Here is a 14516-nt window from a genome sequence, read left to right on the forward strand (position 1 = left end):
TTTACATTTTACTTTGAAACGTAATCTTCTTTCCCCCCCCGCCTTTTAACATCAAGTTACAAGATTTTCTTAGAGCCAGGCAGAGCAGGAGAGACAGATGTGATGAACGTGCTGATACCAGGGAAGTGGTTTCCTTAGCAACAGTAACCAACTCCAAGCTTTTATAACTTACCCTCTCCCTACTCATGCACTCTTTATTTTTCTCCTGCAATACAGAAATGTGGGCTTTAGACACCAACGATGCATTTAGTCCAAATGCTCTCTAGTCAGCAGAGCACAGCAAAAGGAGAAAACACATGTGGGTTCCTCCCATCACCAGCATTAACAGGAGTTACTCAGTATGATTCAAACTAGCTTTAGACAATCTTGTGTTTAAGCAGGTCAGGCAAACTGTTTTGCTCTGATGGAGATGCTTCAGCAGTAACCTCTCCTATCATGCTCTGTTCTGTGACACATGCCTCACCATCTTTCAATGCCCAATTAGATATTTAACCAGCAAGAAGAGAAAAAAACACCAAACAAAAAAACCCCTAGGCTCTCTGGACTAAGGCAGCAACATAAGGCAATAATACCTAACTCTTCCTTTGCATTTTTCTTTCCTCATTTCCAAAAAGTCTATAAGAGGTCTCATGCTTAAGAAGTATTATATTTACCTTAGAAGTTAGGAAATGGAAGTATCGAAAGATTTAATATCTTTTCAAATGACATTGATGGAAGGCAGAAACAGACACAACACATCACTTAGTTCTCTTCTAGTTGTATGTCTTACTCGGTGAACCTCCCTGGCTTCCTAATGCAGCCCTTGTCACACAAGATCATTGATACAGCAGAACAGAGAAAGTAAAAAATGTTTCCATCATTTGTGTTTATATCAATATAACTGAGAGGAAAAACAGCGGGTTTATATATATAATTGTAAAAGTCTGTGTCTTTTTGTAATGTAACGACAATAAAGGCATAGTAAAGCAGGGCTGTCCTCCTCTTTGTTTGAATTTTATGGTGATATATTCCACCCCATATTTTTTTCTGACAATATCAGAATTATTGTTTTGTCTGTGCTGGCATGCTATAAATATTAGATCAATCCTATGGGCTATAACTGAGATGGCTTTGTAGCTGTCATCAAGAGTGACAAATACATTGGCAGGGTTTCCCTGACAGGCACTGGCAGAGCAAAATGCTTTTGCAGACAACAGAAAGTAACAGCCTATTCCTTCAGCTGGGGAGGTACCCTGTGGGGTGCAAAGACTGCATTGCACTCCGTGCCTGATGGCCGCTATCTTGGCTTCTAATCACCTAAGGGTCTCTGGAGCTAGAAAGCCAGACTCTCTAGAGCCAGATTGAAACAGAACGTACTGGAGTTGTGTCTCTTTCTGTGTAGGAACTTGTTGCAGTAAACAACTATATCTTTGCTGCAAACTGGTCCATATAAGTGCAGAGCATACACATTTTTGAAACAAAAATTGTCTCGAGCGCATCAACCTTTACTCCTTTGCTGTTCTTGAAGAACTTTCTATTACTTTTCTTTTCCCATATGAAAAAAATTACCTTAATTAGTTCTCAAGTGTTTTGCCCAGTTTACTATTTAAATCTGGAGGACTAAAGAACATTCAATGTGTTCTGTCAAATAGAGCTCAAACAGCAATATGCCTTGGCTGCTTTGTCTTCCACCACACCACTATCATCACCTTGACTGGAGATAATCTACTGATTAGTGAATAAGTTGTCTCTGTACATTTACTTCTGCCTAAGTTGTCATGACTGAAGAAAAAAAAAAACCTCCTTCCCCTTTTTGATAAGGGATGACCTTATCAAATCTAGGTGCTTTTTTGACCTCATTGGGAAATCTTGTTATGAGGTCATTTTTTAAAATACCATGTAGATAGATTGATTAGCTGTTTTATCAAATGCCTTTCTTCTAGAATTTCAGTGTTAGGACTAGGAGGTGTAACTGCCAAAACTGGCTTGCAGGAACAACTCTAAGTAGTTAAAGGAAGTAACGATTCTTTGCAGTTAGGTGAGCTATGTGTATGTGATTTGCTAAAAGAGCCGCAAATAAAATAAATGGTAACTAGCTGATTGCCTAAACAGAAACAATTAAGATTCTAACTTCCTGTATAAACATCTTTATAAGCAGATATTTTTGCGTATTGTTTGCACTAGAACCAGTGAGTTAAAAGTGGTTCAAGTCAAGGTACCCTACAAATTTGAAAACTGAGTTTACTTATAGAAAAGACTAAGTCTGCCTCTATCACCACAGTCCTACCTGTGAGTAGGGTCAGACAAGAATGATTCCATGAGATGTTCAGCAATATTGAAGCATTCCTTGGGAATGAATCATTTGCAGCAAATAGCTGTCATTAGAGTAGGGAACCTGTCTTGAATTCAAGCCTTGGGGCATTGTAGGAAGATGCCCATTCAATTTCATCTTAAGCAGCCAAAATATTTTTTTCTAATAAACTCCTGCATTACTGCACTGAGGCAGGCTTTAATGTCTGAATTTTTTAAATTTTATACAGTGCCATGCTATGTTACTTTTAGAATTTCTCATGGGTTTTGGTCTGGTTTTTGACGAAATCAATGACGGATAACCAGGTATGTGCTGCAACCTCTCTGCATCCTCACAAAGGACAGGAGAAAATGGAATTAGGACATGAGGAAAAGGTTTGAATCTGCATCGGGGAAGTTCAGACTGGACATTAGGAAAAGGCTCTTCACTGAGAGGGTGGTCGGTCACTGGAGCAGGCTCCCCAGGGAAGCGGTCACGGCACCAAGGCTGTCAGAGTTCAAGGAGCGTCTGGATGACGCTCTTAGGCATATGGTTAACTTTAGGTAGTCCTGTGAGGAGCAGGGGGTTGGACTTGATGATCCTTATGGGTATCTTCCAACTTGAGATATTCTATGATTCTACGAAAGATAATGCTCTTTATACAGCTTTGTTTTTGAAGGTTTCATCTGCAACCTTGAGATAAAGATATATATTTTAAAATAAAAATGGTTCCTCAGGACCGTAAGTGGGAGGTGGTATGCCCTTTCCAGGCTAATTAATATATCCCAACAGAAATACAAATTTCAAGGACAGGAAAACCAGTATGGAATGGCCATTCTTTCTACTGAAAATAGTTGCAGTGTCTCACCGTTTTACTATAAGTATATGTGAAATGATGGCTTTCAGTTCTACAGATGAAAATATCCTCTTTCACAGAGGTAAATCATATGGGGAAAGAAAATGCTGTAGAAAATAAGGGGATAGCAGGACAGTGCTACATAAAATAGATTTGTCTTGAGTATTATCTCTTATTCTGCACATCTTTTTAGCCTGGAAAAAACAAAAAAAGAAAAAAGAAGAAAAAAGAAAAGGTACTAAAGGAGGTAAGCCCCTTCCACTATGAAAGCTGATAAACTAAGAAAAACAAGAGTTCATAGCCTCAAACAGCTTGAATAAAGAAGTGGGATGGAGTCAGCACAATGGAAGGTGCTAATTTCTGCAAGATATTGATAAGTTTTTTCCTTAAAAATTGAAAACTTAATTCTTTGATAAGATAATCACGTATGCATACTGTGTAGGACAGTGATATAAAGTTCATGCAAAGTGGTACACTAGTGAAAGACCGAAATAAATTATGTTACTCATAATTCTTTTTCATGAATATAGTGAGTTTCAATGTTTAAAGGGTGTGAACGGTGGAAAGGGAAACCACTGTGTGAGATTCCTCACTCAGTGTTGACAATAAATCTTTCTTGAAACATCTCCCTGTTTTTTTAGTCCTGAAGTGCTTTTGAATAACTCTTGCCAATCACAAAGAACCGTGCTAGTCAGTGTAATTTGGTTTATTGGTGTGATAAATATCCTGAAGCTGATAAATGGCTAACTTGTAGGTATGCCGGTGGACCAGGTTACTGCTCTCCAGTCTGGCTCTGCCTGCTCATTTTTGATAGATGCTCCCACTCCCAGAGATCTGCCAGCAAAGGTGTTGCGCTACTGCTCTCAAACCAATCTCAATAAAAACGTAGGGTTAGTTAGCAGGTTAGATAGGTTAGAGAAGCTGTCACCAGAGCCAGATGGAGGAGCACTTGTGTGGTAGGTTTGACATCAGATTTCGGCGGTGATGAATTCTGCGGTGGGTGGCACTGAGCTGTGAAGGGCAGGCTGGGGTCCTGGCTTTTCCTCGCTGTTCTCAAAGCATTCATCTGTCTTCATCCTCACTGTCCCCATAACTTAAGTGCGTTACCTTAAGTATGTACCCGAGTTTGTAGAACTGAAAGGGTAGATCTTCACCAACATAACACCTCCTCTCCTTGCGTCCTCTTTCAGGGACAGTATAAGCAGAAATTATTTTGTGTTTGAATCAGTTTTAGAGACTGTAAAAACCTATAGCTTTTGGTCTTCAGGAAAACGGCATTCGTGTTAGCATTTCCCTATACTCACCATATTGGGAAAGTCTAACACTTAAAAATAAACTGAACTTGGGATTGATTAAAAGCCGCCTCTAATTAAGTGGGTACACTTTTATACTGAAACTGACATTCTGTACCTGAATTAACTGATCCTCCCCCTCTCTCTTTTACTTCTTCCTCTGCATCTCACCATCAAATAGTTTTCTCTTTCTATGAAATATATTTCTGCAGAGCAAGCTGTATATAACATTAAAGAGCAGTTGAGAGATTAACAGGAGCACAGCCCTTTAGAAAACTGGGAAGCCATTCCTCACCTCCCTTCGGAGAATACAATGGACCATGACAATAACAAAGCCTTGTAATGAATCAAATACTGCAAAAAGTATCTGAAATAATATTGATCTTTTGTCTGTCATGGCCAGAACTGCAGACATCCAAGTCAGAGCAAGAAGTGGCAACACCACACAGGAACTCCAAAGGGATGCCCTATTGAAAAAAAAAGAGAAAAGCAGCATTGTAATATTGTAAAAAATGATGAAAAGCTCACTATTAAAATAAAGCATATTTAAGGATGGCACTTTATGAAGTTAACTTGAAAATCACAGACAAGAATGTAACAGTGTCGTACTTTATGTTCTAAAGAATATCCTGTATTCAGTTAATAAACACAGTTGCTTTTTTTTTTTGTTAAAAAGTATTTAAACATGCTCAGCACTCTATGCAGTGTTAGCAAACACAGTTGTCATCATCAAACTATTGTCTCACATGCACTGTATAAGATTTGTAACAAGAAGATGTAAATGATCAGGACTAACATGGCATTACTGGCGGTGGTGGCTGACAAAGCTGTTGTTGAAACTACTCCACACTTGGCACATTTGAGCGTCAAACCGCTATGAGGCTCACTCATCTGACTGCAAACAAACAGAACACCCACAAAAAGAACAAAATATTGAATTGTCACCAAAAAACGTTGCTACTGAAATTTAGCTTTTAAATATGACGTCATGCAGAAAAAGTAAGTAGACTTATTCAGGATGAATGCTCTATGATGTTGTTGCAAAACTGTACTTCGTACCTTACATTATTGTTAGCTTTAAATGTTAATGCTATGGGGCTTCATTTCATGCAGACTCTGTTTCTTCCATTTAAGCTAAAAAAGGCCCCAAATGTCCAGTGATCAAAACTGCTCAGTACACTGAAGTAAACATAAGCACGTGCTAGGATAGACACACAAAGTGAAATCCCTCTATTCAGACCTGTTAAAAGACTCTTGTATCCAAACTTGCTTGAGAAAGAGTATAGGACACTTAAAGGAGGAGTATGCAGTATGTACAATTACAGAGCATTAATAGGGAAAGAAACCTGCAAAATGTATTCAAGCATCAAATCAGTATGGGCGTACTGTATAGTCAGATTTGTACGAGTGATCTGAATGGCCCACTAACATCTGGAGTGATTTTATTCATGCTATACGAAGGTCTGAATACAGGGCTTGAAATGTATGGGATCTGATGAAATAAATATCAGTTGGTACTAAAAAAAGGGTGACCTGTTTTGCATTTTAATAAAACACAGTACACAAGCATTAAGCTGAAAGCATTTTGTATGGACCATTGTACCTCGGCACCTGTCAGAAGAGTTAAAGGGCAAAACCTGGAATTTAAATTTTCTTTTACATACAGCATGCATTCAGCTTCCTGAGTCGACTGAAGACTTTTGCTATTCCTTCCCTTTCTGCTATCAGAACTAGGAATAACCATAGCTGACTGAGATGCGACAGGAAGGGTGCTTTACCTATTCCCAGCTGGAAAGTGGTCAACATGGTGAAGATAGATAGGTAACACTTCATTTTTTTCCCAGTTATTTCAACCAATGGAACTCTTTTTTGTTGCCAAACCCAGCATTCACAAGATTTTTAACATACTGCCCCAAACAACATTGAACTCCAGTGGTTTCCATTTTGATAAACCGAATGATGGCTTTCCATAAAAAAAGTGCAGTATGTTTTCCATAAAAATGCAGGTTTTTCCATAAGAAAACAGGGAGAACCATGGCCTTGTATAAGGTGATTGTGGGATGTGAAAAGAACTCAGTGAATCCACATCAGTTTACACCAATTAAAGATCTACAGTAATGAATGAACTAGAAAAATGCCTTGGGTAAGCTTAAACTAAGCTTGGGAAAATACTTTGCGTCTTTGCTTGGCAATACTTCAATGTTATCAGGCTGGATTATTCTCTTTACCTCTATAGATCTGTTCTGGATCTTGCAAATGATAATAGAACTTGATGTGCATGTAAACCAAATATAATCTTTCTGGCTGGGCATATATGTATGCTACCCCTTATGCCAGGAAAATGATTGAGATCCATCAGGACAACATATCCTTTTATTTTTTTTCCACTTTTTGGTTCTCCATATGCTTATTAAGGTGGTAAAAAGCATATGGAGTTAGTATATTTTGTCCCATTCACTGCTTTAAATCCTGCATAAATGATTTCTACAGCTGAACTTTTGACTGAATTTTTGACAGGTATAAGTAAGTCCAATGTTTGCCAGAAAGAATGAAGTTGCCTTCCTGAGCGTGGCTGGCAAAAGATACTTGAGAAATGAGTGACAATCCCCTTTCTACCGGAGGTCAAATGCTGCACCAATTTCTGTGCCCCAGAGAATGACTCATGACCCATCATCTGCCAAGTAGTATGAAGGAATGCTGTTGCCAAGCCACCATCTCATACTATCCCAAAAGTTAAGGTTTCTCATTAGGGTATCTACATGCTTTCCCAGAATAGCTGGATTGTTCCTGACAGAATAATTTCTAGTTCTTTATCCATTTATTTTAAAATAAAATACCTCTTTACTACGTTGCGCACTGTTAGAAAGCAAGTTATTTGTTTCATCAGGAAAGTATACTATAAGCAAATAGATTTTTATAGCCTACAATTGAGTAGCTGAAAAAAAAAAAAAAAAGATGCAGTTAAATCTAAGCTTGGATATCCTCAGAAAATGTACAAAGCCAAACCTGTGGCTGCCCCAACTCCTTAAATCACTGCAATTAGAGCAGATGTGAATTTGAATTAGTAATTACTAAGTTATTACTAATCTTGAAATAATTTGGGTAGTTTTATAATATTCTAGATTTCATCAGTGTTATTACACAGCTAAGAATGTTTATGGAGCAATGTAGACAAAAGTAAGGTTAAGAAATTAATACTTTCTAATGGAAAAGGAGGAAAAGAGAAGGAACAAAATGAAAGCTTTTGGTACATATTTGTCAGAACGATGGTGAAAGAGCTGAAAACCAGAAAGATTTAATTGAATTAATACTAAATGCAAGTCACACCAGCTGAAGTATTTATCATAAATTTGCTCATCTAACCAATGAATTGAACTTATTAGGAATGCCACTGTTAGGGAAATGGTATAATAATTCAAAGTGAAGCTGTAATGAATTTACCCATAACAGTAATATACAGTAAAATGAAGATACCATTGCTTATCATTGCTAGAAATGCAGATATTGGTGGTAACTACAAGCTGGCCCAAAAGACAATACTAGAACATGTAGCTGTAAAAACCAGTTACTCAAAGTTTAAATATACTTTCAGAAGCATTAAGAAGGTGATGATGCACTTGTGAAATATTTTTCTCCAATATGGAATGTATCTAGGTTTGCTGCTGCAGTACTTCAAGTCATTGTCATCCACTGAAAAACAGTTTCTGGTACCACCACTGTCATAATCCTTTCTTCTCATGATAACAAACAGAATTTAAATGTAAATGCAAGTAAATAATCAATAACACAGACTTTTCATTTACCTTTTAAAACATGTTTTTTACTTTGAAATTCTGTTACACTAATTTAGAACATACACCTATGTAGGTACAGATGTAAGGTTGAAGGCAAATTCTTCACATAGTCAGAATGGCAGAATAACATTGACCTCAGTAAGGGATATATTGCTGTAAAATATATTTTATAACAGTTTACACAAATACGTAACGTTTTCCACCATAGTAATTAAATTTGACAGCTAGACAAAAATAATCGGTTCCTTCACTACACACAGTTCATAAAACTTTTCCTATCTGCAACAACTTTACATGTGTGACAATCTTGTGAAACCTCCACTCAGATTCGTTTAATCCTCATTCTTATTAACTTAATACTGTTGTACTTGTGTTTTATTATGTTTAGTTTGTTTAGTTGCATTCCCTCAGGATAATGCAATGGCAGCTTTTGAGATGAATGGAATCTGTTAGACACACTGTTACACTGATATAAAAGTTCAAAGCACAATCAAAAGCATTTTTGGTGAATATCTGTAATTGAAAATTGGTGATACAATTTTAATATGCTTTAAAATAACCCAATTGTTGCTTACCCCGCTCTGTGTTTGAGCTTTTTATCTAGGATTCCATCTCTGGAAACAAGTTTATTAAATACCAATATGCCAATCACCATGTTGACCTGTCAAACAGAAAACAAACAGTAGATCTTTCAGTGCCTGAAAGAAAATGTTTTCTCCTGTTACTTCAGAAAAGGGCTCTTACAGGCCTGCAAAATGCCTTCTGGTGCATTTCTGGGTATTCCTTCAGAAACTGTGTAACACCGTCCCTGAGCCCACCAAAAGGCCGTATTCTCAAACGGGTAACACATACGCACACTGCAACAGGCTGATTTTTGAATCTTTAATTATGCCTGGTATCAAGTTAGATGTGTACGTCTCTGCTGGCCAGAATTTTGACTACTATAGCTTTAATATTTCCTCTGTTTGAATTGCAACGCTATCTCCTATTCTGGGAAAACCACCGCATTTGAGTTGTGCGCACAGGGAAGAGCTGGTCGGAGCACACGATGACCGTAACCGTGGTCCTTTTTGAGCATTTACGGCCCCTGGGGTGTTCCCACTTATGCAGAACCAGCCCGCGGTTTTCCGTACCCTCCTGCACATTAGTCACTGTCTACATCATTCACCAAAATGCCAGTCTTGAGCCTTGTTTGACTGCAGTTTCCTTTTTTTTTGCGGGCCAGATGAGCGCCTGGGGTAAGTCTGGTTAGGTCCATTAAAGTAAATGGTGATATGTTCACATACATGGGTTGAAGACCTAACCTACAAAAAAATTCACGTGTTTCAGCAGTCAGACTTTGGCACTCACTGGACGTACTAATGGCATTTAATGGGCAACTTAATGACTGTTATTATCCATTTGTATTATTGAACCGAACTCTATGAACCTGTCTCTGCATGGCCCTGTAAAGAATCTATTAAATAAATGTTCCTTTTTTAAAAATTATTATTAGAAAAGGGTAATCCTTTTTTCCTTTCAAACAGATTTTTCAAGACCTGTGCCAAAATACCTAATTGTTGCCAGTCTGTCCTGCCAACTCTTTTCCAGCTTTTCTTATTATCACTTTATTTTCAGCATTTACGTTTTTCAGCTGATGTTATATAATTCTTTTGCTTTGAACACTTAGGCTTAAGTGGCTGCACGGAACAGCTCCTTCCATAGCTACTAGCTAATGGTAGGGCAAACTGCAACTGTGAACTTCAAATATTTCTGAACAAAGCTTGCCAATTACACAGAGAACATACAGTTCCATGTGAAAATTATGACTGGCTTTTTGTAAACAGCCTTGGCTCCTCCATCATGACAGGGACTGCGAGTTGTACAGAAGGATCCTGGCTTGACTCCAGGCAATGATGAGACAAACTCTATGGCAGTAGTAAACATCCATTTCAGGAAAATCTATGTAGCTAAACGGCAATATCTTTGATGACTACTAAGACCGATTCCCTTTGCAATGGAAAATCAGAAATAACCGGTGTTGATAGAGCTATCCTAGTATAAAATTGGTGGAGTGGAAAGAAGAATTGGATTCAAAATCTGTAAGGGAAAAATGCTAAACAAAATATTGTAAAAAATCCATACAGACTGCAGAGCAGATGACTGATAGCCGATGGCACATGTAGTGTGCAATTCATCTTACCCTGAAGTAGACACCTGAAATACTTCTGATGCTTTGAGCCCTAAAAGTGTGTATTCTTCTCCACTGACAATGAAATGTGGCTGGGATAACTAGCCTAGATGCAGAAATCTACATTGCAGATGTCTACAATTAGGCAAAGTGAATCCTACACCTAAATGCGTTTCCAGAGATGTGGAAGATTTATACACAAACAAGTAACATTTCCCGGCTATGATGATTTTTTCCTTTGCCTTCAAAAGCAGTAGCCATGGAGAACTTGCTGGCTGGTTCCACTCCTCCTGTTGCTTTTGCTGGCACGGTGATACACTGCCAAGCAGCACTCTATCAAGACTGTCACTGAACTTCACAAGGCAGTGACAAGTGTGTAGATGCTACTGATAATAACTCAGTGATGCCTGTAACAAGTTTTCTGTGCCACTAATCAGGACATTATTCCTTCACAGCTTACTGTGTAGACACGGAGAGATAACTGGTATAAAGAAGTGACACAATTAAATGAATCATGCATTCAAAATACTGAAGGTATGTTAAACAATACTGAGCTCAGTATTCACAGCAAAATGTAATGCTACTGTATAGCTAAGCTTTTATAATTTAAATAGCACATTTCGTCATTTTATATGAAAATACTGGAAAATATCTTAATGTTTACCAAGACAACAGCAGCTGCAGGTCCAACGAAAGCATAAAGTAGCCCTCCTTCAAGAGACAGCCAACAGCTGGAAAGAACATTAGAGAAGAACTAACACAAATTAAAAATAAGTATAATGCATTGCCAAGAAAGCATTAATAATTACTACAGCATGAGATTCTTCTGGTGTATGTTCAATCCTACATATAAAGATTCATATGCACATGCAAAAACAAATTACTTCTTTTTGTTGATGTAATGATGTAGGGAGTTGAAAGTTATTTCCATTACCAATTGTTAATGTTTCAAAAGTTTTACTGTGAACTATACATATACTGAAATGCCTAAAATGTATTAAGAGCACAATAGAAAATAAGTTTGTAAATCTTTGTTGAATCTCCTCTAGCCATGGATGATGAGTTAACTGAAGAGGACTTGCCTGGTAGGTATCTAGAAATATTTCCAGCTTACAATGCCTGACAGTTCTACACTTAAAGCAATGAAAGTTCAAGTACCTGTAATGTAGAACTTCAGAAAAAATGGTTTCTACATATCTTCTCTTATGTCATTTAGTAATTGCTATTAGAACTAGGTCTTACAGACAATATTCCCATTAAAGAAAAATCATATATGATCTAACTGTTCTGTATTCTCTGGAATATTTTGCAAACAATTTAAATGTATTTAAATTTAATTAATTTAATGTATTTAAAGCATCTGAAAACTGTATTTTCTGGTGAGCTACTAATCTTGCAGGGTCTGTCATATTGCATCGGGGCTTTCACTGAAAAACCATCAGATTTCCAAACACAGAGCACTTGCAGAATCAAATTCTAAATATTTGATACAACATGATGTAAAGCCTTCCATATCTGCAAAAGATCAGGAGCTTCACACACTGAAGTAAATGCAGCTGTGCTATTTTCCCAGTGATTACACATTCAAAGAACTGCATGTTTATTTGAATGCATGATCACACCTACATATAAGAAAACTCAAGTATATGCGTTCAAATAATTTACTTGGATCTCACATCCACAAACATTCACATCAGAATAATACATATCTTCTTTTATTTTCCAGTCCTGTTTTTGTACTTTTGAAAACCAAGTAAATTAAATGCAAGCACATCATAATATTAACGGTCTGTTACGGCTGGAATTCGAACTGCAAAGAATAAAAGTGTTTCCCACTGCAATGAAGCCATGTGAAATCTGCCACATCAACCCAACTGCATCACTGTGCTAAATTCTGGAATGATAAATTGATGCAAATAGTTCATATCTGCTTCACTGTTAAAAAGGTAACACTTGTCAGGCTATTCTACCTCCTACCTCAAAAAACAACCACAACAATTATGTTCAATTTTTTTTTTGTAATGTCAAAGAAAAATGCTTTCAAACTGTTCTGCAATTTTTCTTGCTATTTTTTCCAAAAGCTAGGTTATTTATTGTGAGAGACTGAGAACATGGGCTTCTGAGAGGGGGGAATGTATTCACAGTGCATTTCCCTACTGGTATGAGCTTTTAAACTGCTTTTTGACTGCTGCATAACTGAAAGACATGTACTTAAAATTTTCATGTTTATTGGGAGATAGAAACATCAGTTCATAAAAATTGTTGATGTATTGTATTTGAAACATAATTTCAGTTACCTGTGCTGAAAAAAGGGGTCAACAGGATTTTTTTTAATATAAAAAGAAAACAGTTTCTACCACAAAAATCATTAAGACCAAGGGAGAATTGTTCCCTCCCTTTCCCATGCCCTCAAATAAAAAGGCTGTTCAAAAGAGTGACTTCCATTTAGAGGCAGAGTTGGATAAAAATGTAGAGGTTGTCTTCTTTTCTTTACACAATCTGAATTTTCAACAATCTGGATTTTCAACAATGTGTGATGTGATCATTGCAATGTATTCAACATCTGCCAGTTGATGAAGCTGAAATGCACTTTCCCCCAATCGTTTTCTGTTGAAATCTTTCTGAAGACAGATTCTAAGGTGCCGCCTTATACCGTAAGGCAATTGCTGTCATTTTTTTACTATTTTTCCTTCTTTGCTTCTTTTTCTTTGCTCTGATAGCTTTTTTCTATGATTTATAGTTGTTTTTATTTTGTTCTCCTATTCTGTCTTCTTTCTTCCTGATCTCCATGTAGCAGAAAGCCATATAAATTGATTAGTATTAAGAGCATCCACTGGTGGCTTTATGGGACCATGTTACATGGTCATAAAATTCTGCTGAGTGATGAAGTATCTGTAGACTTGCTCCTGTGTCCTCTACATTTTGTGAGCTGTTTGATGCTCTCCAGGAGAATGGTTTCTTCTCTTAGGAGAACATGACTATGACTGACTTTTAATTTTTGCTGATATAACGAATTCCTGGAAGTTATCTGCACTGCTCATTAATATACAGCACTGTATGTAAACATGAGTGGGTCACGCAGGTTTATTAACTATAACTTGTGGTAGTGGTGCTTTCATAGCTCTGATCATCTGAAGAGAGGCAGCAACAATATTTATTAGACACACAGAAAGAGTTGGAAAAAGCAATCAAGCTTTCAGACACACAAATATTTTTCAGATATCCTGAAATATCTAAAAGCTTGTCACTGTGGGTTTTATTATTTTTAGGAGATCCCTTCAGCTTCTGTATCTATATCAGTGCAAGTGTCTGTGTGAAGTAGTTTTAAATGTACAGTAATATAACTGTCTAGTAATTAGGGCTGAAAGAAAAAGATAGAAATCAGAGACTGTTGATCACAGAATTGGTTCAAGTGTGAACAATTCAAGCCACTCCCATCAGTCAAACACGTTATGAAGCCAAGATCTGTTTCAAAGATCCTTGGGCCTTTTGGTCAATCTCTTCATGCGTGGGACTATGGGACTGGAATCAATTCCTTCATTTTTACTCTTAATTTTCTCCATTTGGAACCATCGTTTTGAAAAACAGCATCTTACAGACCAGGAATAGTTTGCAACAGGATACATTTCTGATGGCAGCATGTGTAACTGATTGCAGCCAAACAGGCCAAATACAGTGTAAGCAGTTAACAAACTTACACAAGTGCTTTAGTTATGGGAGGAGGAGCAGAACGGGAGCTCTGCTTTTACATCGCCCAACAGTTGTTATGGGACACAATTCTTTGCTGGCTTCTAGAGTGGGACAGCACGTCAGCTGGTGATGGAGGAGGAATTTCCACTCCCTGTATTCTCTGTTTTCCTTATATTATTCTGATGTCAAATGCCAAGAAAATGTATTTGCAAGTGAGATGAGAAAGCTGCATTATGGTTCTGTTTGTCCCTTGTACACCTTCTTTTGTGCTTTTGTCCCATGGTACCATGTCAGCTGAATTTGGATCCTGGGAGAGGAGCTGTTACATGGACAGAGACTTGCTCTTTTTTACTTTCCAGGTTACACTTAATGAATGATTTGTTGCTTTGTCTGAATATTTCAGTATATCCTCTTTTAAAAATGCATTCAGCCCAGGAGGGAAGCA

At 37.4% G+C, this 14516-nt stretch overlaps 1 protein-coding gene across 7 annotated transcripts in view; it reads right to left on the minus strand.

The window, feature by feature from the left end:
* The window catches only part of ADGRB3 (adhesion G protein-coupled receptor B3), a 465066-nt gene that overhangs the window by 28460 nt on the left and 422090 nt on the right, over positions 1-14516 (minus strand). For 6 of the 7 annotated variants that reach the window (XM_052781809.1, XM_052781806.1, XM_052781803.1 and 3 more), the window contains 4 exons: positions 11046-11112; positions 8787-8872; positions 5214-5312; positions 4713-4884 (listed from right to left, as the gene is read on the minus strand). In XM_052781809.1, the coding sequence (XP_052637769.1) occupies positions 4713-4884; positions 5214-5312; positions 8787-8872; positions 11046-11112 (424 nt within the window). The remainder of the gene's footprint in view (positions 1-4712; positions 4885-5213; positions 5313-8786; positions 8873-11045; positions 11113-14516) is intronic. The other variant, XM_052781807.1, reaches the window with a different exon arrangement.

This window comes from Harpia harpyja, chromosome 3, assembly GCF_026419915.1.
Source record: "Harpia harpyja isolate bHarHar1 chromosome 3, bHarHar1 primary haplotype, whole genome shotgun sequence".
Lineage (NCBI taxonomy): Eukaryota > Metazoa > Chordata > Aves > Accipitriformes > Accipitridae > Harpia > Harpia harpyja.